The sequence below is a fragment of the Dipodomys spectabilis genome, unplaced genomic scaffold (assembly GCF_019054845.1).
Source record: "Dipodomys spectabilis isolate Male_0828 unplaced genomic scaffold, ASM1905484v1 ptg000009l, whole genome shotgun sequence".
Lineage (NCBI taxonomy): Eukaryota > Metazoa > Chordata > Mammalia > Rodentia > Heteromyidae > Dipodomys > Dipodomys spectabilis.
The window spans coordinates 8809808-8837551 of record NW_024870686.1 but is presented as its reverse complement, the minus strand read 5'-3'; the positions used below and the strand labels follow the sequence as shown (position 1 = coordinate 8837551).

Below are 27744 nucleotides of genomic sequence, written 5' to 3'. Positions count from 1 at the left end.
CAGCCCCTCATGCTCATTTTTAAAGGCAAGGGAATAAGTATCATCAGCCTTAATAGATAGCGGGGGTGTATAATGTGTTAAATGAGCTTTTAGTAACTGGCTGGGAACTGGACTCAGTTCCATTCTTGCATGAGGTGGCTTTATCTGGCACAGTGACAACAGTGAATGGTTCACCAAAAAGCACCAAGTTCAGTCTCTAGCATCTCCTTGCCTAGGGGCACTGCACTATTACCCAGCCTCCCTTTCTGTCTAGGGTCCCATTGGTTGGGGTCTAGGGATGGAAGACGGAACAGGAACTCCTCCCACTCTTCCATCAATGAAAACACCTCCTGTGTGTGACTGTGTCCTACAGTTCTGAGCCTTGCTTTGGACATCATCTTACGTCCTCTCAGTCCTGCCCAGGCCTTGCTAACTGGTCCTGTGTTATGTTGTCTTTTCATCTGAACCATGGGGGTCACAGAGTTAGAACAAATTGGAAATGGGTTTGAATCAGTGGGATTTAATTCCAAACCCCTGAGATCTCCCAGGCCATGTCTGGATTCTTCCCAGGAGGCTGCTGGGTGGGAAGAGAAGCAGGGGAGATGAATCAGTACCCACAGGCCTCCACTGACTGCTGTTCTATCTGAGAAGTGCAAGGCCAAGGGCATTTCAAGATCGCCTGGCTACTGCCGCAGAGTTCTCTACTAGTATCCACCAAAGACACTCACGCAGTCCACGTGGTCATAAAAGAGCTTTTCTTGTAATTCAACCAAGATTTTTGTTGCTGTTGTTGTTTATTGATGTTGTTGTTTTAAATAACAATTTGATGAGGGGGTGAGGAGATTCCATAAAGATATGGCAAGATCAAAGTCCAGGCTTCATTCTGTCAGCAGAATTTTCCTTGCACAGGGCTAAAAATATACATAAATTACAGGAGACACACGGAGGGAGATGTGGGGGGTTGTGAACAAGCTGGTGTGAACAACATCCTTCGTCTTTCATATTTATATTATATATATATGTATATGTATATGTATACATTACACCCGAACAAGATAGTCACTTGTACCATTTCCCAGGGAGACAGGATACCTCCAAGACAAGGCAAGGGGCAGGCATGGAAGGGTTCAGCCAAAGAGCCGGGCTGGCTGGCTGGGGGCTGGGGTCACAGAAGCTGCAGGAGCTTCAGCGATTGTAAGAGGGCTCCTGGTTCTGCGGCTGCCAGGTACTGGCAGCAAAGCCAGTCCTCCAGCTCCACCCCGCGCCTGCGGTCCACCGCCTTCTCGGCAAACTTCATCATCATCAGGGCCCGCTTCATGTCGATCCAGTTGTGAAGCGTGCTGCACAGCACCTCCTCCGACGTGGCCGGCTGCTCCACCAGCTCGCGCCGGGGCCCCCACAGCAGACACTGCAGCACGCGCTTGGCCTCGCCGATGCGGATGCGCTTGATGGGGTCGGCCTCGAGCAGCAGGTGCGCCAGCTGCTGCAGGCCGGGCGAGTACAGGGACAGCGTGGGCAGCGGGGGCAGGTCCTCCCGCCGGTAGTCCTGCTCCCGCAGCTGGGCCCGCACCTCGAACGGGTTGGGCTGGTGCAGCAGCTCGTAGATCAGGATGCCGGTCTGGAACTCGTCGAACTTGCGGTACTGGGAGGCAGACACGATCTCGGGGGCCAGCCGGGCCTGGCTCTTCTTCTGCTGCAGGTTGGAAGTGCCACCGGGTTTCTGCTTGGCCTTCAGGAAATTGCTGATGATGAGCCTGGGTAACTGCTTCTCACCAGGCACTGCCTGGCAGGCGGGGACGGCTGCAGGGCCAGGAGGGCCACTGGCCGGGGCCGGGGTAGGGGTGGTAGTAGTAGGGGCAGGTGGGGCCGGGGAGGCCGAGGGCGGCCCCGGAGAGGCCTGGGGGCTGCAGTGTACCAGCAGCAGGTTCTCCAAGCACAGGTCCCGATGGATGATGCCGTGCTCCTTGAGATGCTCCAGCCCGTTGCACAGCTGTAGGAGCAGGAAGCACACGCGCCTTTCGTAGACCTCGGGCTCTGCGCTGTGGCTGGCGACCGAGTCCCGGACAAAGTCGGAGGCTGTTTGGTGGGGCACCTCTCGGGTGATCACTACCACGCAGTCCTGCTCCTGGGAAGGGAGGTGGGAGGGGAGGGCAGGCAGAGGGTCCTTGGACGCGTCAGGGGAGGTGAGCATGCTGGAGGGCACCGACGCCACAAAGTGGCCGCAGTCCTGCTGGATGTTGAAATGCACAGGCACAGAGGGGCTGCAGTAAGAGGTTGTTTTGGGCTCAGGGGTTTTGCAGATCTGTGGGGAGAAGGAGGAGAGTCAAGAGGGAGGTCGATGGCTCTGTTCATGGTTTTGTTCCACAGATGTTGGGACATTTGGTATCCATGTGCAAAAAGGCAATAGAAACCCCTTACCTCACACGGTGCATATACGTTAACTCAAATGGGATCGAATAAACTTTCAGGGCAAGAACTAAAACAGACAAACTCCAGATGAAAAAAATGAGAAGAAATGTAAAATAGTTGAGGCCTAGAGTTGGGCAGTGATTTCTAAGCTATCACATTCAAAGTATGGTCTATCTAAGAAAGAAATCCATAAACTTGATCTCATAACTGAAAACTTTTGTGCATCAAGAGTCAACTTTCAGATATTGTAAAGATAAGTAACACATTGGAACAGAAAAAAAAAACAAAAAAGAACAAAACACAAAACTAAAACAACTTCTTACAACCTGGTCATGCAAAAACAACCCAAAGGCAAACATATGAAGAGACAATACATCAAAAAAAAAAATCTTCTAGTGGCTCTAAACAGGTGACAAGATGCTCAGCACGTCATCCCAGATCATGTGAAACCTAATTCATGAATGAAAGCATTTATTAAGGAAATAAAAAAAAAATCAATACCACAATGGAAGAACTTCTACCAAGTAAAACAGACAGCAAGACATGCTCGTAAGTATCGATGAGATTGTGGAGGAACAAGAACCCTCATACATTGCTGGTGAGTATGCAAAATGGTATAGCCACTTTGTAACAATTGGACTAGTTCTAAAAAGTTGAACGTAAAATGACCAATGGTCCAGGGAGGGAGGAGCCCCTGTGAACAGTAAGCAGTGTGGGTCTGTGGTATGGTAGCAAGGCAGCCCTCTGTCCATGGAGTGCATTATAGAAATTCACCATATGTTTCTGCAAGAATTGGCCTCACTCCCCAGACCTCTCACCTGAGGCAGGGGCCACCTGACGATGAATGAGTTTCACTTCTGTGATGATCAGAGCTACAGTGGGGCTGTAGACCATGTTAGTTCCCTCATCTCTTAGGCTGTCTTACTTTCTAGACCTAGGCAAATACACCATCCCTACTGGCTGGCAATAACCTGCAAAACTACACACTCCTCCAAAGGTGAATCAGGATAGCTGCTGACTCTCTAGGGAACAGATAAACTATGGTGCCCTGGGCACCCAATGAGCTGAAGGAAGCAGTAAACAAGATAGATGATCTCAGGCTCCTCTAAGGAAAGGATGCCTGGTGAATCACACAGCTGGGTCCTCTCCATCTCTCCTGCTTGTGCTAATGACAGTGCTAGCCACCTGTGCCACACTAATCATCATCCAGCTGCTATTCAGCTGGAAAGTCTAGAGCCAGCCCTGAAGGTGCTCTCTAGGGCCTCAATTTCCCTGTAATTACACGGGTCAGGACTGAAGATGGTTAATAGTCTCTTTGTCTCTGTCTCTCCAACAGAAATTATGCAAGAGATGGACTTGGGTTTAAATATCAATTTTGTGACCTTTGGGAAGTTACAGGAGATTCTTATTGTTTAAAGTATCTCCAATCTAGTCAAGTAGCTGCAAACACAAAATTAGCATTCAGGCTTTATAGAGGTAACTGTCTGGGTATAATCTTGTAAAGAACACACCTCCCAATTTCCAGTGAACTTCCAGTCACCACTCTAAGCCCCTCCAGGCTGAGGGTTCCAGCAGTGTTTACAAAGTGCCACAATCCTAAAAGCTGGTGGTTTCACAAGTCCTGTTACACACACCTTTTCAGAAATCCATTTATATTGTAGCTATTGGTGTGAAATCTGGCACCAAAGAGTTTGGACTCTGAGCAAAGTATTTGAAAACTGAAATAGGGGGAAGTAAATAGGGAACATTAATTTAGTAACCTCTCTATAGTGGAAGCAGAACAGAGATAGAAAAGGAAGCATATTTACCCCAGAAATTGCTTGCCATGACATTAGCAAACATGATCTTGGAATACATGTGGAAATGGTATTGCTAAAGGCCCCCTATGTGTATGTAGTTGTTTTTGTAGGTGGTGTTGTTTCTGAACTAGAGTTTGAACTCAGGGCCTCACATTTACTAGGCAAGTACTACATCACTTGACTACCACCCTTTTGTGCTTTAGTTACTTTTCAGATACGGTCTCAAACTTGTCTATAGGCTAACCTCAGCTCACGATCCTCCTTGAATAGCTGGGATTGCGTGCCCATCTTCTTTCTTTATTATTTAGTTACTTATGCTATGAATGGCTTCCATCCTTCTATTTCCACCTCCTGCGTGGCTGGGATTGCAGAGTGTATGCTACCACACCTGCCTTGTCCTCAGTCTTCCAGAACTATCAAACTAAAAGAAATTTGAGAGTATGCATCTTCAAAAGGAATCATATACAAATATTTACTTGCTGGCCAGCCACCATCTATTGTGCCACCTGGAGACAGTGGAAGAACATCCTTAGGACCCTGTCACCCACACCTGCCACACTGGACTCTTGCTTTGCCACTATGCAGCTTCCACAGGATGTCTCATTTAATCCCATGAAACCCAACTCTAATAGGAGAGGATCTTAGAGATGATTTACCTATGACTAGACAACTGGAAAGTGTTCCATGGGCTTCAGAATGCAAACGACTTGGCCTTCAATATCAACTCTGTAACCTTTGGCAGGTTACAGGAGATTCTTACTATTTAGAGTAGCTCTGTGCTATTAAGTATCTATAAATACTGAATTATCAAATATTGAACCAGTGCTCTTAGGGGAAATACAGAGCCAGGTTTCTGTGAATCTCTGGTCACAATACTTTCATCAAATCATTATTACATGACCTTTTATGTATGCGTCTGTTTTATTTAATATATACTGTTGACATTGAATAAACAGCCAAAATGCTATTTATTACCTATAGTTTTTTGTAAGGCCCGCACAGCCCTGTGCCTCATGAACATAAGCACTTTAGTACTCTGCTTGGAGTTCATTTCAAATAACAAAATCCAACCAAATGCATACAAGTTATGAGAAGCAGGGCACTAGGTACATCATAACAAAGACCCTTAAATCAGGCATTGGTGGCTCGGTAGGTAATCCTAACTACTCAAGAGGCTAAGATCTGAGGATCACAGTTCAAAGTCAGCCTGAGGCAGGAAAGTCCATGAGACTCTTATGTCCAATTAACCAGTAAAAAGCCAAAAGTGCAGCTATGGCTCAAATGGTAGAGTGCTAACCTGGAGTGGAAAAAAACTAAAGGACAATGACCAGGCCCTGAATTCTTGTTCCAGTACTGACTAGCACCATAAAACAAAACAAAACAAAAAACCAAACCAAACAAACAAACAAACAAAAACAGGACCCATGGTTCCAGTATGTGGCCTAAAACAAGACCGAACATCTCTCAATTCCACTCAGTTTCTTTCTTATCCAGCACTTGTCCCCAGAGGGCTGAAAAATGATTTGAGGATCGTTTTGTGGGTTATAGGTGTATTCTGTGGGCAGATGACTATGCAAATTTGGAATCCATTAATAAGAAAGATCTTGGTATTTATCTTAAAGTCTATTTCCTCCTCTGTTTAACTAGGTAGTTCCTGAGGGAGCCAGTGGGGATGGAAAAAACAAGGCAGGTGGGGTGCTCTGCATCTTGTCAAGCCTCTGGTGAAGGCTTTGTGGAAGAGGTTGCTATGGAGACTGCTCTGGCTGTTTCCGCTGTAGCCATGTGGTGGTGCTGAGCGATCTAGAGATGGCTAGCAGGTATTATACAACCCCAGTGTGCAGCTGTGAGGTCCTGGGAAAGGTTTCCAAGATCTCCTTTCTTCTGGGATATGAAAAGCCTGGGCCAGGGCTCTGCTTGAGCGCCTGACAATTTGCACTGAGATGTAAATGAAGGAGCAAGGTAAAATGGCAACCTGGCTGGATGCATTTCAAAATCAGCAAGTGAGCAGGGCCTCTGGGAATGGCCACAGTGTCACACCAGCTTCCACTGGGGAATGCTTTGTGAGGAACATTTAACCTAGCCTGGGAGCCCTGCGAAGGGCATTCTGAGATCACCATACAGCGTACAGTGCTGGGTGAAAGCTGGGAGGATGGAGAAAGAGAGAGGGTGGTCTCCTTTCATGTCCCTAACAACTAACACACACGATGGCTCTCATTTCTCGAGGTCCCTGCCCTAGTTTTTGGCTTTAAAACTTTACACAGAACTTCGGCCCAGTTCAAATTTCAAACTTTTTGTGGAGCTAAGTTTCATTTTAAACTCTAGAGCCAGGATCTTTTTGAAGGATGAAAGTCTGGGCTAAGTCATGTCTATTACATTGAGAGAGAGAGAGAGGGAGAGAGAGAGAGAGAGAGAGAGAAGAGAGAGACTTAACACAGGTCTCTAATAACGAACTGGAGTTTTAGATGGCTGGAAGATAAAACTGGCTCCCCAAATGCACACAAGCTAATGATGTTCCCCCTTTTTGCCTCTTGAAGTCAGGCTACAAGAAAGAGCTCTGAGCTTGCGCACATGGCAGTTCCAGCATGACGGAAAGCAGGTGCCAGCTTGCTATTGTTCGCTGGGACTCTGCAGCAAGGCTGCCTCTGATTTCATTGCCAGCTCCCTGCTTAACATGCGCAGAAGAAATGAGCTCTGGGGCACACAGACCTCCACTGGGAAGGAGCTCCACTCCCTCTCTTGTGGGCTCCCAGGTGACTGGATTCCGTCTAGACTGGAGTGCTAATGAAGTGGAATTGTCGCAAGTACACAGTAACGCTCAGATCCTTCCCCCCTCCCAATTACCAGGCCAGGCACATTTGCAAATTGATATTGTCTTTCCTGGTAATCTCATTTCAAGATTACCATACCCTTGAGTATTTAATATGATTCTCAAACTGCCTTTTTCACATGGTAGATTGAGCGTCCTGGAGCTAGTAAGTCTGTAGAAAAATTAAAACAGGAAACCCCTAGGCCTCACTTTTGTGGCGACTAAGACTTACCTTCTTGCTTCCTCATGGCTTAGGCTTCTAATGAAATAAGAAACACTGCTTGCTTCTCATGTCTCTGGGGAGGCTGAATTTCTTTGCATTGTGTATTGGGGAATATTGCTTCTTCTATGTTATTAAATGAGGCCCTGAAGTCCTACTTGCCCAGCACAATCATTGGTGAATATTAAATTCTATGCCACATAGTTAAGGGTCAGGGCCAAGTATCTTGTGCCAGGTTTCCTGATTCCTTTGTTCTTATAATAGACCCATCTATTTTAACTACTGACTAGCTACTAATCACTTTGAGCTCCAAATATCCATCTGTAAAACCTACGTACTCTGTAGCATCACTGTTAGGACTACAGGTAACATGGCTAACACACCCAGCCAAGAATTTAATTGCATAGTGAATGTCAGTAAATGTTAGCATTGCTTCCATTGTTCAAGGCCTATGTGTAGGTCTAATGATCCTTCTAGCTCTAATACTTAAAGAAACACTTGATTATCCATCTCCCTTATTAGATCAGAAGCTCTGTATGGAATCTTATGTTCACCTTTATACCTTCAGATTTTCACAAAATACCTGACACAGACCCTCAGTGAATAAATGCTGAATAAATGCATCAATTATGTTTCACTGAAAGGTAGATGTTTTCCTATTGAAACTAGACCCCACAGGTTCATTCCTGGAAGCACAGAACACGTCTGATACTCATACTACAAATCTCATCTCACCCTGTCCTGGGATAGGCAGAGAGTGAAACTGTCAAGCAGGAAGCATTAACAGCCCTCCTCGAATGGAATGTCTGGGGAAGTGCAATGATTCACTCTGGCTAGGACCAATGAGGAATGCTGCAGAATGGAGGAAGGGGTGTGTGTACTTACTTTCACAGCATAGGTGCTGCCAGGGTCCTCAGAGCAGGTGGCACAGTAATAAATAGCATCTCCTGAGTCACAACAGGGCTTGTTACAGGTCAGCTTGAAGAGTGACCAGTTGTTTTCATTGAAATGTAGTTCCTTTTTCTGGCCACCCATGAAGAGATCTTCACATTTGGCTACGAGACGGGCCAGGGACTGAGTGTAGAGTCCTCCCAGCTTGGCATAGGTGCCCTCTTTGCTGCTGATGCTGTTCAGGAGGCTGTGTAGCTGGAGCTGGGTGCTGCCAGAGGAGGCCTGGCTGGCCACACTCAGCTGGGAGGATGACGTGGTCACAGCCACTGTGCATTGGAAGTTGGGATTCACACAGTCGCTTTTGCTGCTAGCCAGGCCTGAGGCTGGGACCCAGTGGCCGTTGCCTTTGAAAGCTTTCTCTAGAGGCTCAGATGAGGAGAAGACATGAGGGTGGCGGTTCCCAGAGCTCAGGGAGTAGCTAAAGGGAGCATCATCGTGGACACAGACGTTGGTTTCTGAGTGGCTTAGGTTCAGCTTGGGGCTTGCAGTTCGCGGCTTGGGGGAGCCTTGGTTCCAGAAGAAGCCATCTGGTGAAGAGGCTGCCCGGCTCACTATCTTTTTCTGGGGGAGTGGAGGAGGTTGTGCAGGGCCACTGGGGCACACATCCTCAGTGGAGCCCGAAGGGAATGGGACAGGAGCAAAAAGCTTCTTCCCACTGATTGTGGGAGAATGGGTTGGCTCATATGATGGTCCTGGAAAGGAGAAGCAGAACCTGTCAGGTTAGGGGTCAAAACAACTCAGGCCTAGATCCTGCATGCCTTTTATTTTTCCTGGTCAAAGCAATTCATTTTCTTTAACATGTTTTATTTCTTGAATAGGAAAATACATACACAATGGACATAGCTCAAAAGGCCAAGAAGGTACACACTGACATTTAAATCTCTGTCTCTAATCATCAGAGGACACTGCCAGCTATTGTGCATGCATCTCAACAACCCAAATAAACGTGCATATGTGTGCACTCCCCACACACATTTCCACTTGACACTGATTGTTTGCAGTATTGCTTTTCTTTTACATTCCAGAGATTTCTTTTCAAGGGTATAGATCTAGCTACTTACTTTTATCTATCATAATCATATACAATCATATGTAAGTATTATAATTTAGTTAGACACCTCCTGATGGACACTTAGGTTTTCGCTAACATTTTGCAAAGCAATGCTGTAACTGCAATAGCAAACTTACACATGTATATTTGGATGTTTTTTTCAAAAGCAGGTTTATTTAGAGTAAGAAATCTCCCGTTTTAAAGTGTAGATCTTTACTTGTTTTCACAAACTTTTGCTAGCCAAAGGACTGCGCAATTCTACATACATTTAGGAGGCAAGGTTTACAATTTTTATAAATGAAAAAATAGATCTAGGAGAAAGTGAGTCTTTCCAAGGTTCCAGATTCCCAAAGTTGGACACAGGGGAATAGAGCTGGATTGTGAAGGAGATTCTGTCAGGGCCACAGCCTTCTGTAGATTGTGAGAACATTCAACTAATTTGTGTAGGCAGGACACAGATGTTGAGATGCAAACCTGGTCTATAAAAGGTAAAGGCTGGTCTACTATGTATGAAATGGAGATTTCATCATGAGATGAAAGTTTAAGTTTAAAATATACATACAAAAACCTGGAGTGGTGACACATCCTTCTAGACCAAGCAACTCAGGAGGTGAAGGTAGGATAATCACAAGTTCAAGACCAGTTGGGGCAAGGTTAGCAACATCCTACTTCAAAAAGAAAATACAAACCAGAAAAAAAAAGGGCTATTGAGTGAGCATTTTCCTTAGCAGATGAAAGGCCCTGGGTTCAAACCTCAGCACCACACATGCAAAATAATTTAAAAGAGCCAGGCACTAGTGAGCTCATGCCTGCAAGCCTAAGCTATTTTGGAAGCTGAGCTCTGAGAACCATGGTTTGATGCTGGCCCAGGCAGGAAAGTCTGTGAGATTCCTATGTCCACAAAAAGATGGATGTGAAGCTGTGGCTCAAGTGGTAGAGAGCTAACCTTGAGCACAAAAGGTCAAGGGCAGCCATTCAGGCCTAGAGTTTAGGCTCTGGGACCAGCAATAAATAAATGAATAAATAAAATATGCATCAAAAGAGATACAATCTACTGCTAAACCACCCTAACTATGCCTAATCTCATCTATCTCAGAAGTTAAGAAGAGTTGAGCTGATTCATACTTGGATGGAAGAAGAGAGACATAGACAATTGGAGAAAGGACAAGTATTATGTGCCTCCTTTATTCTAAGAATTGACTTCCATGCCTGTACTATCTATTCTATTATTCTATTTAAGTACTTATATAAAGGAGTTATCATTTAACAAAGCACTTTATGAATGCATACCATCTTGATCAATATCACCTCTTCAACATGCTTACCCACCCCAGCCCCTTTCCTCACTCTTCTTAATTTTATAGGATATACACTGCATTGTGAACTCGCTCTACTTTTCATTTGTCTATTCTTTTTTCCTAGACCCTGGCCCACCCCCTTTCAAGTACCCATTTCCTGGTGTTTATTTTTGTTGAACTTTGACTTGGCCTTTTTAAGGAATTGCACTATTTTAGTTCTCCCTTGAATCTACCATATCTTGAATCTACCCTTCAGTTACTTTGTAGACGTGCATACCAATGTATTTACTTACACATTTATAAGCTAGCTTCCACATATGAGGAAAGATATATCTTTGTCTCTGATTTACTTCATTTAAAATAGATTTTAAGAAAAGTAATGTTCATCATATTCTCATGTTATAGAAGGCATCCTATTATCCTGTAAGTTACAGTATTAAGAGAAAAAGGTCCAGGAAATGAATCTTCACTATGATTATCCCTCAATGAGCCCACTGCTATAGCACCTGAAAAGCTGGGCAGGCAATACATTCTCTGTACCTCTCCAGTCTTAGCCATGACAGCAGAATAAAGGAGTACATTCAGCACACAGGCCTGATAAAAGGGGCAAAGAGCTACAAGGGAAGCTCCTAGTCCTGCTCCTAATTTGGTGATCCCTCTCCATGCTCTCACCAAGCCCTTCTTGCTTTCTCCAGCCCATATAGGGCAGGACGGGCCCTGGGGAGACAAAACGCCAACAATGAACTGCCCAGATCAACACTGGGTCTCCAGGCTCTCTATGGAGCAGGAAAGATAACCATAGACTCTGAGCTCCACCTGACTCTGTGCAGTTACATTCCTGACCCAGCCTCACTGACTGGAGCTGCATCAGTGTGTGATTGACCTCAGGGCCCCCTACCTAGTGCAGCCCTGATTGTTAAGCTCAGCAGATAAGACTGGTATATTCAGCCTGTTGAACACAAGAGCTGGGCACCAGTGGGATTCAGTAAAGAGAAGCTCCCTGTGGTGGCACAGGCCCCACACCAATACCCTCATTGTCTCTCAGCTGACCCAGGAGAGTTCTCTGACTTGCCCATTCCAGCATGTAGAACAATCGCTCTAGCTCCCCAGTGCCTAATCAAGATCATAGCAGTAGTCCTCTCCACCTCACTCTGCTTTGCAAACGGTAAGGTGGGTTCCCACCAGTAAGGCTGAATAAGTAATCTCTGTCCATTCCTAGAGGGCTTGGGTTAATAATGAATCAAGCAATCTGGGCATAGTCACAAGCAGTGAGCTTTACATCCTCAAAAAAATTTCCCTTCAGAGAGGAGTGGGTGTTTACGAAACAGCCAGGTGGAGGCCAGAAGACATTGCTGGCTGCTGCCTTCTGCAGGTTCTGCAATCCGGGAGTCCAGAGCCTTGATCTCACACTCAGAAAGCTCCTCTGCTCCCAAGGGCTCAGCCAGTAATGCAGATGGTAAAAGACAGACAGGGCAGACAATTCATTTCCTCTCCTTCTAGCAAAAAAGGCTGAGAAAAGGAAGATTTGCTGCCTAGCTTCTAGCCCTGGCTTACAGAGGTATATGAGGTTAATTTTTTTCATTACCAGAGCAGAGACTGGAGGTAGGACTGAAATGAGGAAGGGTCTGAGTGACTGGTCCATGCTTTTAAAACTTTATTGAGATTTGAATCAGGAAAGTTACATTTGGTGGGATTTACCATTTAAGCCACATCTTTAGCCTTTGTTTGTGTTGTAATTTGATTTTTAGATATGGTCTCTTTCTCTTTTGGGGAACATGGGAAGCTGGAAGTCTTGGTAGGACCTACCCTTTGCTCAAGTTTCTCTCTAACCCTGATACTCAGTTTCCACCTCCAGCCTAGTCATCGCTTTGTTTGTTTGTTTTCTTATGTTTTAAAGTCCTACCATTTGAATATTTTTCTTTTTTCATTGGAGAGGTGAACACAGAGGGGTTATAGTTACATGAGTCAGGTAATGAGTACATTTCTTTTTGAACAGTGTCACTCCCTCCCTTATTTTCTCCCTATTTTTATTTTTTCCTTCCTGACCGTCTTCCCCTTGCCAAGTTGTATAGTTCATTTCCTACATAGTGTCTAGTGAGTATCACTATTGAATTGGTTCACCCTTTATCTGTACTTCCCCTTCCCCTCCCCAAGTCAGATAAACTTACACATAAGACAAAAAGTACAGAAACCAAAGGTAGCAGCAAAAGAGGAACGGGGGAACGGGAAAAAAGAACCACAAGCAGTACAATTTAAAAAAACCTTTTGTTTCCATTTCCTGGACTTCATTTCAATAAGTATCATTTTATATGATCATATGCACATGGATATTGGGCCCTTGGGATCCTCTCCTAAGAATATCCTCCTTTGGTCTCACTGTGTGAATAAATTCAACAAGATTCTGTCTAATTATTGAATCTATTTATCATGTCCAAGTATAATTTTTTTGTCTTTTACTATCCATTGGGTTTACTTGTAGATTTATAGGCATATTCTAATTATTACGAATGAGGGAAACCATGTAACCTATGTTTCTTTGGGTCTGGCTTTTTAATTAGTGACTCTGGGGATGGGCAGCCTGCTTGGGGTCAGAACTCTTAACTCATTCCCAGTACATCTTGCAGGGTGGTGGTGATAGGGTGTGTTCTAACACACCATTGTCTTAGCTGATCCCTTCTTTAAGCTTTGAGCTGATAGCCTCACTATCACTGCATTGGCCTCTTTCTCTTTAACATCTCCAGATATTAGTAATGTGTCCCCTTCTGCTTCTACCCAGCCCAGAAAGCCAGTGGCAGAGGGATCTTTAAGTAGCCAGCCACATTGTAGAGCTGCATTTCCTCATTTACAAAAAGGATTGCATGACTGGCCTTTTCCAACACCAATAATTTCATCCATTCTCTCTGTTTACAACCTCTCTGAACATGTATTCTGTATGCAAGGTGCTCCCTACCAAAGCATATCTAGGCAGATGCCTACCTTGCTTCTACACCCATTCCCTCCATCTCTAGTTCCCTCTCTATTTGGCCACTTCTAATCTGGAAGGATGGTGAGGACTTTCTGTATGAAATAATTCACTATGTTCTTATTCCTTAGATCACCAAGTAGGCTATAGACCTTAGGGCTGGGATCAGAGGGCAGTCACTCTGCCACTTTCTTGATTTTCTTGGCAAACTATGCCTCCCATAAACATGGCCTTAGGTAACACAGCAGCTGCTACTCTGCATTTAGAAAGGCCAAAAAGAAGAGCAAATATGCCCACATGCCCCAAAATAGTTCCAAAATCACAGGCAAACCACTGGTTCAGGAAAATAGTCCTTAAAAAAACTCCTAAACAAATCTTTGCTCAACATCCAAAAGGACTCAGCAACAAAGGAACATGAAAGTGATTCAACTCTATCTTAGTTTGATGCTGATGTTTCAAGTACATCTTTGTTTTATGTAGTGTCTCAAGATACTAGCTTCCAAGTAAGTATAAAAACAGAATGAGAATGATCACTACATCTACCTTTTAATTACATCACCTATTATAATTGTGTTTATGAACTGGACTAGAGGGCTCCAAACACCAGTGCCTAAGTTGTCCTTTCAACTTTCAATTATATGTGTAAGGGAAGAATCCACCTAGAAAGAATACTCAGAATCCCTTCTGTGCCCAAATGTATAGAACCTTAAAGGGCTAGAGGATGGTACACTTGTTTGTGCTCCTTCCATTCAAGAAAGCTAAGGAAATATCAAGATTTCAATGGTTAGGGAAGACAGGTCTATGTAGAAATGTAGGGCAAAAGTTCAAGTGTGGGACTGTGAGGTTTACCTTATGACAGGGTGCTCTCTTCTTGCTGGTTTTAATAGGTACTTTGATTGTTTCTACAGCCAGATGAAAGAGGAAGTGGTTAGTGCTGTTTTGAGCCTTTTGAATGAGTCCTGTTTAGCTCCTCTAGGCACAATGCTGCCATCTGACCACAGCTGAGCCAGAGCAAGCATGGAGGTGGTACAAAGGTAGAGAGACCTGACTAGGGGAGGCTCTTCAAGTTCTTGACTTTTGTGTTTCAGTCTTTCAAACTTTGAGCAAGACAAAGCAAACAACGTTACTGAACTATTCTATGGATCTTTTTGTTTGTTTGTTGGTGGTGGTCCTCGGGCTTCAACTCAGGGTCTCCGCACTGTCTCTGAGCTCTTTTGCTCAAGGCTAGTGTACTACCACTTTGAGTCACAGCACCACTTCCAGTTTTTAAATAGTTAATTGGAGATAAGAGTCTTTTGGGAACTTTTTTTGCCTCGGCTGGCTTCAACTGACTTGTGAGCCTCAGATCTTAGCCTCCTGAGTTGCTAGGATTATAGAAGGGAGCCACCAGTGCTCAGCTTTTTTTTCTTTTTTTTTGGTGGTGTTGTTTTGATCTTTTTAAAAATACTTTTTATTGTAAAAATACTGTACAGATGGGTTAGTAAAAATACTGTGTGGATGAGTTACAGCTACAAGAGCAAGGTAATGAGTACATTTCCTATCAAGCATTGTTATCTCCTCCTTTGTTTTTCCCCTACCATCCTTCCCTCTCACCTCTACAACTACACTCCCGCCCCCTCCCACCCCTTAATTGTAAAAAGCTATGTACATATGACCAGATAAGATGATGTTAAGAGAAATGAACCCAAGATAGTGACACAAGTGGTTTTTTTTCTTGTTATTGTTTCTAACGTACTTATAATATGCCATGTGATTTTTTTTTGTTTCTTTGTATGTTCCTTCCCCACGGTATAACCCCTGTTTTCACTGTATTTGATGTTGGTGCCCTGCATCTTGTATATACACTGCTCTAATTTGGGGAGGGGAAGGGAAAAAACAAAATGCTTAAATAGGGATACAGGTTGACCCATTGTAACAATGAGATGTACAAGACACTATGTTGGTCTTTTTTTTTTTTTTTGGTCAAGGCTAGTGCTCTACCACTTTCTACCACTTTGAGCCACAGCTTCACTTCCAGTTAGAGGCTGGTTAATTAAGAGAGAAGAGTCTTCTTACAGACTTTCCTGCCCAGGCTGGCTTTGAATCATGATCCTTAGATCTCAGCCTCCTGAGTAGCTAGGATTAGAAGGTGGGTCAGCTAGGTCAGTTTTTAGACAAGGGCAACACACTGTTCATCAGCAAATGGCTTTATAGATTTGCCCATGCAAGGCACTGGGGACAAAGTATGCAGAGAAAACCTTGCCAAGGTCCTGTGGCCTACTTCAACCCCCAATTACTAAAGGTGACAAAATATATATCCCTCAGTACAGGCACCTTGCCAATGTCACACCCCCAAGGTGGCAGCTATGCAGGCTTAAGCCTATCCACAGCAGAAGATGCAGAGGGTGAGGCCAAGGATGCTGTCAGGTCACACATCACTTTTTCCTCCAAAGGAGAATTGTGCAGCCTCTCATTTGGTTTCACCATCAGAACAGATTCTGCATTAACACAGAAACGCAATAGGATTTCTTTGAAAGGAACATTTGCTTTTTAAAGGACAGGATAATGATCTGAAACTAGAAGCAGGTTAGTATTTTACAATTAGATGGCAAATGTGGCATTTCTGAGGACTCTCTAGTGATCACGTAATCATCCCAGGACACAATAATCAAGAAAAGAATGTACTTTGAATTCAAAAGAAGGGAAGCCAGTCTTACTTTGAGAAACAGGTTACAGAACACCATATGCCTGGCCCTTAGCTGTACTATTGTTCTGGAGTTGTATTCTCTGGTGATAACATAATCACTAAGGGTTTTCTTCCCAAGATAGTTAAACTAAAAGTTTGTTTTCATATGCTGCTTGATAGAAAGGTAAACTGACATTTTCAGAGGATGATCTGGTCAAATCTAATAGAAATGCATACAAATTTTGATACATCAATTCTATTTTCTCTGAGAATTTATCATACAAATAGAACAAGGAAGCATGTTGAGATTTTCGTAAGAAGGGGAAATGGGATGGGTAAGAGCCATAGAGTGGGTGAGGTTGATCCAAACACACTATATACTTAATGTGGGAATGTCACAATAAAACCCTTTTGTTGTTGTTATTGTTGTTGGTTGTGGGGCTTGAACTCTGGGTCTAGGCACTGTCCCTGAGTTCTTCTGCTCAAGGCTAGCACTCTACCACTTGAGCACCAATTCTGGTTTTCTGGTGATTAATTGGAGATAAGAGTCTCAGTCTTTCTTGCCTGGGCTGGCTTTGAGCCATGATCCTCAGATCTCAGCCTCCTGAGATTATAGGTGTGAGCCACCAGCACCTAGCTAAAACCTTGTATCTTTTTTTTTTTCTTTCTATTTTTGTCTGTCATGGGGCTTGAACTCTGGACCTGGGCGCTGTCCCTTAGCTCTTCAGCTCAAGGCTAGTGTTCTATTTGAGCCACGCCCCACCTCTGGTTTTCTGGTGGTTTACTGGAGATAAGTATCTCATGGGCTTTCCTGCCTAGGCTGGCTTTGAACAGTGATCTTTAGATCTCAGCCTCCTGAGTAGCTAGGATTACAGGTGTGAGCCATGGATACCCAGCTCTAAAACCCTTCTTATACAACTAATGTAGGCTAGTATAAAGAAAAAAATTATCCTGGAGATCAGACTCACCAAATTCTGGCTATGCATGCCATTAGTTCTTGTGACAGTTTTGTAATGAGCACAATCTAAATATGCATCAGTAAGAGAGGAGTTTAACTAATTCATACGATGAAAAAAATGTTACAATTTAATATAAGGTAGGCTTGAAGGTTCTGACTGAAAAATTTCAAGGTTACATTAAGTACAAAAATATGTAGAAAAGGAATGTTATGACGTGGAATATGGATAGACATTTCTGGGACAACACAGAAAAGAATGAAGTGGCGACGGTGAGAGTTTGAATGGAACTGACTTTCTTATATACTTTCTGTATTGTTTGAATTTTTATCATATGTGTGACTTTGAGATAATAATACACAATTTAAAATTTAGCTTAAAGCCAGGTGCAGGTAGCTCAAGCCTATAATCCTAGCTACTCTGGAGGCTGAGATCTGAGGATCATGGTTCAAAGCCAGCCCAGGCAGGAAAGTCCATGAGAGTCTTGTGTCTGATTAACCACAAAAATGTTGGAAGTGGAGGTGTGGCTCAAGTGGTAGAGTACTAGTTTTAGCAAAAAAAGATTGGTGACGACCCAAGCCCTGAATTTCAGCTTAAAGAGAAGAGTTTAAGATGAAAGTTTACTTTGCTAATAATATAGTTTAGGGCACTGAAAAATTTAAAAATGAGTATGTTTTCCTATGGAATATACCCTTCTTCCTTCAGTAATGGATTTCCCAGAACAGAATCCATGATTCAGATGTGTTGTTGGAGGTCTAGGGCTGCATATTGTGATAGAAATCACAGCAAAACCGCCAGTGTAATATGTTAGACTGGATCTATGAATTTAGGATCAAGTGTGCTAACATGCCTGTTTCATAAGCAGGGAATCTACTGAATTAGTTAGACAGTTTCAGATGTCTTTCACAGGACTTCCTATATGATTTCTCCTCACAGGTGATAGATTGAGGAGTGCAAGTGCTTGGTCAAGCTTTCACTCACTCTGACTGAAGTCTGATTTTCATGAACTTCCTGTCTCTTGTGTTGACAGTCATTCCCACCCCTTTCTGCTCCTTCTGGGCTTGATGCTTCTCCAAGTCACTTACTGCTTGCCATCTGATGCATTGGCTAGTTTGCCCCATAGAGAAAGTAAGAGGGGGGCAGTTTCAAACACTGATGAAGTTCAGCATCTAGAATTGTACCCAATATATACTTTGCATACAACAAATTTCTATCAAATGAATAATTTCCTTCTTTCCTTCCTTCCTTCCTTCCTCCCTTCCTTCCTTCCTTCCCCTCCCTCTTCTTCCTCTCACTCTTCTTTCTCCCCTCTCTCCCCTTCCCTTCCTCTCCCCATCCTTTTTCATTTCATTTTTTTTGTAGTAGTTAGGACTGAGTCCAGGGCCCAGTGCTTATGAGGTTAAGCTATGCCCTCAGACCTCTTTCTGGCTTCAAAACCTTGTTCTGGTAGAGAGACACTTGAAAGAACGGAGAATAGAAAAGGTTAGCTCACAGGAGTCAGTCTAGTGACAGAGTACATACCTTTTGTTGATCTAGGAACACAAATTTTGGGGTACTTTTCCACTGAATAACCAATTTGTTAAGAAGAAATGACTGTGAAAATGCCCTCATTTTAATTCATGTTATTCAGAAACTAATGTGAGAAAATGTCCTAATTAGGCGTCATTGTTGTCTCCACAAACCTCTAGCAGTTACCTGTGTCCTACCTCCACATATGGGCTCTGAGAGTCTTTGATGTATACCCTCGTGTCCCATTTCCTGTCACTATGTGCACTGCTGCGCATCAGGCTGGCCTCCCATCCCCATATGCATTCTCCCTGTGCTCTTGGCTCCTCTTTACTGTTGCTTAACTTGGAAAGCCCTCTGTCACTCATCCTCACCTCAGTTCCAGCTACACTGCAGACATAAGCTCAAGTCTCACCCTCTCCAAAGGCCCTCACTTGGCATTTAAGTCTCTCTCTTCTGGAAACCTTAATAACAGCCTTCATTCTCTGAACAGACCAATGTCCTATCTTATCCTATCCACTCATCTGTTCTTTACTCTTCCTAGTGAGTCTTTAGGAGTATGAGACTAGACATTATTTACTGGTAAGAAAGTAGTGAAGCAATTAAGTCCAGTTCTCATCAGTGCAAGTGGGCTAGTGGCTGGCAGAGGAGTGTGCTGTATATCAGTCTCTTAGATGAGCCAACCAGCACTAGAGCTAATGGTTCTGATGCCAGCCTTCTATGGAACAATCTACTTCACTGAGGTTTCCACAACTGGAGGGGAAAAGGAAGATGATAGGAGTCTAGAAAAATCTGCAAAAAATGAAAATCCTGTTGCTACATCCTTCCCAAATCAAGGCTAAGATACTTCCTGTTTTTAAGCAAGAACTAGCAAAGATTTCCCATCCAACACACCACAGTCAGACTTACATGCTTCAGTCTTAGCCAGGATCTATCTTTTAGATAAAAAAATATTGTTGACAATGAATTTATAATAGAGCCCTCTACTCCAAAATTGCCTATTCACCAAAAATGCTTTTGTAGGAATGAGGAAAAGAGGCATGTGAGCATGGGTCTAGAGTAACATGCTAAGAAAGGCCATGGGAGCCCAAGAGAGGACACACACATGAAGAAGGTCGAAAGGTAAGAGGTCTTAAATACTACCCGCCCAGGGCACAAATGCAGAAAATCAGAGCTCCAAACAGGACATATCCTGCTTTAGAGTGCGGTATAAAATGTGAGATGGACAGTGACCTGATGAATCCTTCATGTTCTATTTAAAAAACACTTATGTAAACACCTGCCCTGTATGTATGTGCATATATGCATGCACATGTGACAGAGAGAGAAAGGCACTGAAGGCTAATGTGTGTGGAATGCCCTTTGAGCTGATCTCTTATGCCTGGTACGGTGGCTCATGCCTGTAAGCTCAGCTATTCAGGAAACTGAGATTAGGAGGCTGAGTTTGAGGCCAGCCTTAGGGGAAAAGTTAGTAAGACCCATTTCAATCAATCGTTAGGCATGGTGGCATGTGTCTGTCATCCTAGCTATGCAAGTAGCTAAATAAGATGATCATAGTCCAGGACAGTGTGGACAAAAACGTGTGACCTATTTTAAAGCTAAGAGGGATGGGGAGTGTGGTTTGAGTAGCAGAGTGCCAGCCTAGCAAGCATGAGACCCTGAGTTGAAAGTCCAGCCAAAATAAGAACTAATCTTGAGAACAGAACTAATCTTGAGCACACGTGTATTTGTGTATACATATATACCCATATACCTATATATATATATATATACATATATGCATATACATGGGTAATATGTGTGTGTATATATATATATATATATTTAGATGGCTTCCAATATGCTTTCAATAGTTTTCCAATATGCTTTCAACTGCAACCATGTCCCATCTTGTTACCACACCAAGGCACTTTATAATTACACAGTATAATATGGGTAAGGCTTCTGTTACATATTCATGAGGGAACAAACTTTAACTGTTCCTTGGTGGGGTAAACTTCATGGAGAAATCGGGACCAAGAAACAGGCCTTGTTCAACCCTTCGAAACTCTGGCAATTAACCCAGGCTGGCCTGCAGCCCCAGGAAAACCAAAGCCTATCTGTCATGGGTCAATCTGTTACCTCCATCGCTGCAGGTCCTGGAGTCCGAGGCCAGGCTGTCTGTGGAGCCAGAGGTGAAGCTGACGTGGACACCCCTGAAGGATGGGCTGAGGCTTTCTGCAGAGCCCTGGCTCACTTTTTCCAAGTCAGAACTGCTCTTGTTCATTTTTAAAAGGTGCCTGGAAAAAGGTAGAAACACACAATGAAGGTGATTCAGCTGGTTTCCATTCAGAGACCAGGCCAATGGGTCATGAATCTACTATGTTCTTGAGCCCTGATCAGTGCCAGCAAGTTAAAAAAGAAAAAAGAAAAAAAGATTTTGGAGGGAGAGAGAACAGGAGTTCTTCAGAAACCTTATGCACATGAATGGCAGGAGATTTCTTGAATTGGGTTAGAGCAAGAGAGTTTATAAAAATCAAACAAGTGCCAAATTCAAGACTTAGAGCTGCCTTCACATTCTAATCCGATTGCTGAAATATTTATACCATCTATTATATCCCTTAAAACATCTCTAAAAATAAGAATTGAAACATCATATAAGCCAATATTCAGAGATCTATAAAAATTGAATTGTGTTTAAAAGATCGCAAACGAACTGTAAACTAGGATTAAAAATATAGGGGTTCCTTTCCTGGTACTCTTCTTGCCATGGCTTTGAAAAGTCTATGTTGTTTCTTGAAATTAAGGAAAAATTTACCTAAATTTTAACCAGATTTCTAGTGAAATGCCTGATAGAGCCAACTTAACCTTTATTCTTGAATCATGGAATCTGCTGTTCGATTATCTGTGAAATATTTTCATGAATCTTGAAGACAGCATTATCATCTTAGGAGAGATGGGAATACCAACTTCAAACAAAGAGAATTTGCCCTAGAGAAAACATCCCATTATTAGGTAGAGTGCTTAGCTTACGGCTTTCTCCTTCCCCTTTTCCAAAAATTACATGAATCTTCACAGCTGCCCTCTTGAGAGACAGACAGCCATCAGTCCAGATCTTCCTCATCAGTGATAACACACATTTAGCTAAACTGATATTTCCTGATGACTCACTTGTTCAACTGTAGCAGGCTACATCTCAAAATCTGCTATAAGAAACATACAAACAGTATTGATCTGCATCAGACCTTCTTTTCTTCATGCACATGACCTTACAGTCAAGAGTCCATTGATTGTTCTTTGTCAGGCCCTGCCTGGTTTGTTTTCATAGTCACTGAATCCCTTGTTTTTAACAGAATTATCTAGAGAATGTTTGTTTGCTATCATGAGATGATCTTCAGAAAATATGCTACAACACTTGGAACTACATAGGTAGCCTGTTCACAACTACATAATTAAGAATCAGTACTCAGAATATAAAAAGAATGCCTATGACCACAAGAAACCGATGAATGACACCAATTGCAAAGAGCAATGGAGTCTAGTGCTGGTGGCTCATGCCTATAATCCTACCTATTTAGGAGGCTGAAATCTGGAAGATGGTGGTTTAAAGATAGCCAGGGCAGAAAAGTCCACAAGAAAAGTCCAGCAAAAATAGCCAGCAAAAAGCAAGGTTGAAGGTGGATCCAATAGTTGTGTGCTAGCCAAGCAAGCAAGTTATGTAAACAAGCTGAGTGAGTTTGAGGCAATGAGTTCAAACCTCATTAATACCATAATAAATAAAAAAAAAACAAAAGTGAAGACAACCACTACAAAAAGGACAATTAAAATGAACAAGACACATGCATGCAGAAAAGGCACACATAGAAAGATGATAAACATTACTAGTAACCAGATTATACCTAAAACAAGATCACACTGGCAGTATCAGGTACTGCTAAGGATGTGGGAAAACGAACTTTCTTACATCATTTGTGAAACCACAGATTGAAACACACACACACACACACACACACACACACACACACACATACACACACACACGCTGAAAATGTAATGAATCCTGGAAGATAAATGTACAGTTCTTATAACCCAGTTACTCTATTTTTGGTTATCCTTAAGCAATGTCATTTAAATAACTAACAGTGAATGAATGACTTAATTACTTTTAGAGGGTCACAACAGTTACTGACAAGCAGTTTATTTCAACAAGGTAAAAAGAAATATATATCATTAATAAAAACTTGTAGATATGCAGATGTGTATTTGCTCAAGATAGTAAATGTATTTTCTCCTGTTTAAGAAAATATTTAAGGATCATTACAATAGAGATCTTGTCTTTAGATAGCCAAACGGTAAATACTTGAGCCTCCCAGAATGTACAGACTGTTGCAACTACTCATTTCTGCTGGTATATCAGGAAAGCAGCCACAGATATTAGATGAATGGTCATGTTTGTCTATAAAACTTTATTTTAAAAAAGATAACTGGCCTGTAGGGAACAGTTTGCTGACTTCTGCTATGGGAGATGGTCTTGAATAAAAATATAATGTAAGCTATACATACAACTTAAAGTTTTCTAGTAATTATACTTAGAAATGTAGAAGGACACAGGTGACCTTAATTTTAATAATGTATTTTAACATAATACATCAAAAAGTGATTTCAACGTATAATCAGCATAAAATTTTAATGAGATTTTTTTTGTAGCCTTTTCTTTGCTCCTACTCCTTAAAATTTGGTAGGCTTTACATTTAGACCACATATATTACAATTTGGGCTAACTTGACTTTAAGCTAGTATCTACTGCGCTATGTGGGGCAAATCTAGAAAAACTCTCAGATATGGACATAGACATTTACTGTGTTATAAGCAGCAAAACCTATCCACCAATAATGGAACAGATAACTTGTAGCACAGTATTACAGTGAAAAAGAATGTAGCAGTTAACAACATGTAAACCAAAGTGCGCGCACACACACACACACACACACACACACACACACACACACACACACACACACACACACACACACACAAAACAAGCGTCAAGGATGAAAAGTTTACAAAAGGCTCAAGGACAAGAGGAGAACCAATGCAACAGTGACATTCACAAGACAATATGTTAGAAATAATCTGTACAACTTGGGAGGGGTTGGGGGGAAGGAAAGTGGGAGAAAAATGAGGAAGGGGGCCAGATGTCAGTGGCTCATGCCTGTAATCCTAGCTACTCCAGAGGCTGAGATCTGAGGATCAAGGTTCAAAGCCAGCCTGAGGAGGAAAGTCTGTGAGACCTATCTCCAACAAAACCACCAGAAAATCGGAAGTATGGCTCAAGTGGTAGAGCACTTGCCTTGAGTTGAAGAGCTATGGGACAGTGCCCAGCGCCCAGGCCCAGAGTTCAAGCTCCACAACTGACCAAAAAAAAAAAAAAAATTAGGAAGAGGTAACAAGTTTGACAAGATATGTACTCATTACTTTTTATTTATGTAACTGTAACCCCTCTGTATATCACCTTGACAATAAATTAAACAAAATTTTATAAAAGGCTCAAGCACAGTGTGACACACATTACTTAAGCACATAATAAATGAACTTTGGCAGGTTAAATAAAATGTAATGATGCTCTCTGAGACAGCAATTACTCTGGGTAGCAATGGAAAGTTGAGATGAGAAGGGAATAGAGACTCCTACTATATTATGAGTATTTTACTTTTTTTGAAAAATCAAAGGCTGGGGTGTAAAAGTGAAATAATGAAGCTTGCGGACACAGGTTTGGAAAGCAGGTTAGAAAAGAGAGTGACTAATAAAGATGCATTTGATACATATAAAAACACGTAAAATAACCTCCCTTGTACAACTATTTGATGCAATATATAAACAGATAAATAAATACACTAATGATTTTTAAAAGTCTAGAGGCTAGAAGTGGCAGGGTGTTGTTTAGCATGCTCAAGCCCTATCAATCCCCAGTACCACAAAAACATAAAACATAGTAACTGGGGGCGGGGGGGGGGAGAATAAAGAGAAAAAACTTAAAAGAGGCAAAATATTAATGTTTGAGAAATCTTGTGAAGACACGGAAAGGTCATTGAAATTAAATTATTGAACATCTCTGTATGCTTAGAATACTTGATAAATTAAACATTTTTGGTAGGAAAAAATTTAAAGTCTGAATGACCCCTCCCCTGCCCCCAGGATGGCCACTCCCCAAGCATCTGAGCCAGAAGGGACACAGAAAGACCCATAGGGACTTCCATAAAGCCCCAGGAGGGAACAGGCAGACACAGGAGAGCTAGTTTCCCCTTTTAATAGCCTTATGAGCTTGCTAGTGATAAGGCTTGGGGTTAAACCTTTTCAGTCTTGGTCTTACAAAGGAGAGGTCAGAGTTCTACAGAGTTTTACCAATTGGACACAGGAGGAAAATAATCAGTCTATGTTTGTGATACAGACTCAGTTCTATGAGCTATGCGTGAGTTTGGGGAAGTCAGAAAGCACCCAATGGAAGACTGAGAAATAAAACTGCTGTTTTCTTCCTGGAAAACCTCACCAAGTTCAGGATCTCTCCAGGTGGGTAACAAAAGCAGGTACAGGGAATGCTCAAATGCAGATGTGGAGGGAAGGCACTAACACACACTGGGGTGCTCTTTTCCTTGACATTAACATATTAGGAAGAGTTGAATGCTTGCCTAGGAGCATGTGAAGCACCCTGGTTTTTACCCCAACACTGTGAAACAAGACAACAAAACAAACCCAAGAAATAAAACCTCAAATTTCACAGGAACTCTATTGAAAAGCTTCTACCCTGGAAACCTGTGATAACTGTACCTTTCAAGGATTGCCACTTTAATTAGTCAATGAGTAAAACCACATCAAGTTTAAAATAAAAGGCTGGCTTGCCATCGAAGCAGACACCTATCATCAAGATGGCTTTGATTCATCACTCTGTGTGTGCAATAGATTTCTTATGAATCCCTGAAAAAGGCCTAATATATCAAATATGACTTTTTCTGAGCCCTAATAGAGTGGTCTCGGATGGAAAACCAAGTATTATGAAGACTACACTCAACAAGATATAGCAAGTCTATACTCCGTGTGTGTGTGTGTGTGTGTGTGTGTGTGTGTGTGTGTGTGTGTGTGTGTGTAACTCAGGACTTCTGTACTCTCACTTGGCTTTTCTCTCAATGCTGGTATACTACCACTTGAACCACACCTCTACTTCTAGCTTTTTGCTGGTTAATTTGAAATAAGAGTCACACAGACTTTTCTGACCAAATTCACTTTAAACCTCCATCCTTAGATCTCAGCCTCCTAAGTAGCTAGGATTACAGGTATGAGCCACCAGCACTCAGTTGTACTCAAGTTTTAAAATGTCATGAATGATCATCTATCTTTCACCAAACTGGTGCAAAGCCTCTACCATAAAGTGTGATACCATTTAATTTATGGAATTGGCTTCTGTGAATAAAAGGAATACACGCTATTGTCTTCTCTCTGCTAGGAGAACGGCTTTCTTATCAGCTCCAGCAAGTATGGCCTCCACAGATGTCGTTAGTCCCCATGTGATAAATGACTTGTTCTCGTTCCAACTTCCTTTCCTGCCTCCCACTGCTGATTGCGGACAGGGTTACAGGAGAGCTCTGTGAAATACAACTTGGTGGCACAACGTCCTTCCAGACAGCCCCTGCAGCTGCTGCCACTGCTGTTTGAATGGCTTTTCCCCCCATTGTCCTTGGAAACCAAAGCTTTACACAAGAGTAGGCTCCATCCGACATTGGTAGAAAGCTGGAAAAAAAAAAAATCCAAACGGAAGAGCCATCTGCCAGACTTCCTCATTCATAGGAACAAGCCTCATCTAAAAATACCCCAGAGCTTCCAGAACGAGAGCGTTCAGAATGTCCACAATCCTTAAGGGACACGAGGGTCCCGGTGTGTGGCAGAGCCCCTAGCTCAAACTTCACATGGCTTCTAGAAATTTAGTGGCCCTGAGACAAAGCTTCCCTCACAGACTGATTGATTGTAGAGTTCACGTATACTTGGTGGAAAGCATTCTGCCTCTAGAACTCAAGATCTGAAAATGCAAATACTGCCAGCTTGCAGTTTGAGTCTAACTCTTTAAATTCTAGGAAACACTCAGAGCATGGAGTCTGGGGAGAGGTCACATTCGTTATTAAGCTTAGTAATCACAAGAAAATCTAAAAAAGAAAAAGGGCAAAGAATCTCATTAACATGCGGAAAGTATATACTGTGCATCTTTTAAAGCACTAAGAGGAAGTGAAAAGTTGCCTTCAATGTCTCGATCAAAGAATGTAGATGCTTACCATCCTACAGCCCAGCCCGAAGTGTCGTCCTCAACTGAGTCCGTGATTGGCTGGCCGGCCAGCAACTTTGGGGTCTCATGGAGTAGCCCTTGAGGGTAAAGGACCAGCAGCCCACAGTGGCTTGTCGGGCCACTGTCAGCTCTCCAGCTCTGGGCGCTCCTTTCCCCCAGTTCCTCTCTGACTTTTCTATAAAATGCACTTCCTGTAGAAACACAGGAAAACAGGGCCGGCTCTGCCTCTCGGACCTGCAGCTTCTAATCTCCAATTGTCTTACTTGGCTCCCTGGTTAGAAGAAAGTCACACATACACTCAACCACATCAAGTTTCTCTTCATCTGTTTTCTACTATTCAGCCACATTCTAAATGTATCAAGTGATTCAAATTCAGTTGGTGAATATGAATACCCGGTTTATAACTTCCTCTTCTAACTATATTAGCTGCTATGTGTCCCCTTCCTGTCTGTCCTGAATACCCTTATGAGGTTGTCCCACATATAGGGCTCACTACCTGCTCAGTGCCAAGTGCTGTATTAGTGACTGAAGGATGATACATTAAGTAGAGCTGACAAGGCTGCTATGCTTCAACCAACATGCAAACTGGGAGGGAAATCTTTATTAAGCTCCTCTAGACATAAAGCCACATCTTCAAACAAATGGGAGCTCACCCCTGTAATCCTAGCTACTCAGGAGGACTGCAGTTCAAAGCTGTCCTAGGCAGGATAGCCTGTTGAAACTCATATTTCTAATTAACTACCAAAAGGCCAGAAGAGGCAAAACCCAAGTGGTAGAGCACCACCCCGAGTGAAAAAGCAAAGACCCTGAGTTCAAGCCCCAGTACCAGCACAC

The 27744-nt window shown here is 42.8% G+C and overlaps 1 protein-coding gene across 1 annotated transcript in view; it reads right to left on the bottom strand.

The window, feature by feature from the left end:
- Positions 1 to 317: 317 nt before the first annotated feature.
- Positions 318 to 27744, bottom strand: part of Prag1 (PEAK1 related, kinase-activating pseudokinase 1) — a 48516-nt gene continuing 21089 nt past the window's right edge. The window contains exons 4-6 of the mRNA XM_042701855.1: positions 20724 to 20881; positions 8099 to 8856; positions 318 to 2281 (exon numbers count right to left, since the gene is read on the bottom strand). Coding sequence (XP_042557789.1) covers positions 1145 to 2281; positions 8099 to 8856; positions 20724 to 20881 — 2053 coding nt within the window. The 3' untranslated portion in view covers positions 318 to 1144. The remainder of the gene's footprint in view (positions 2282 to 8098; positions 8857 to 20723; positions 20882 to 27744) is intronic.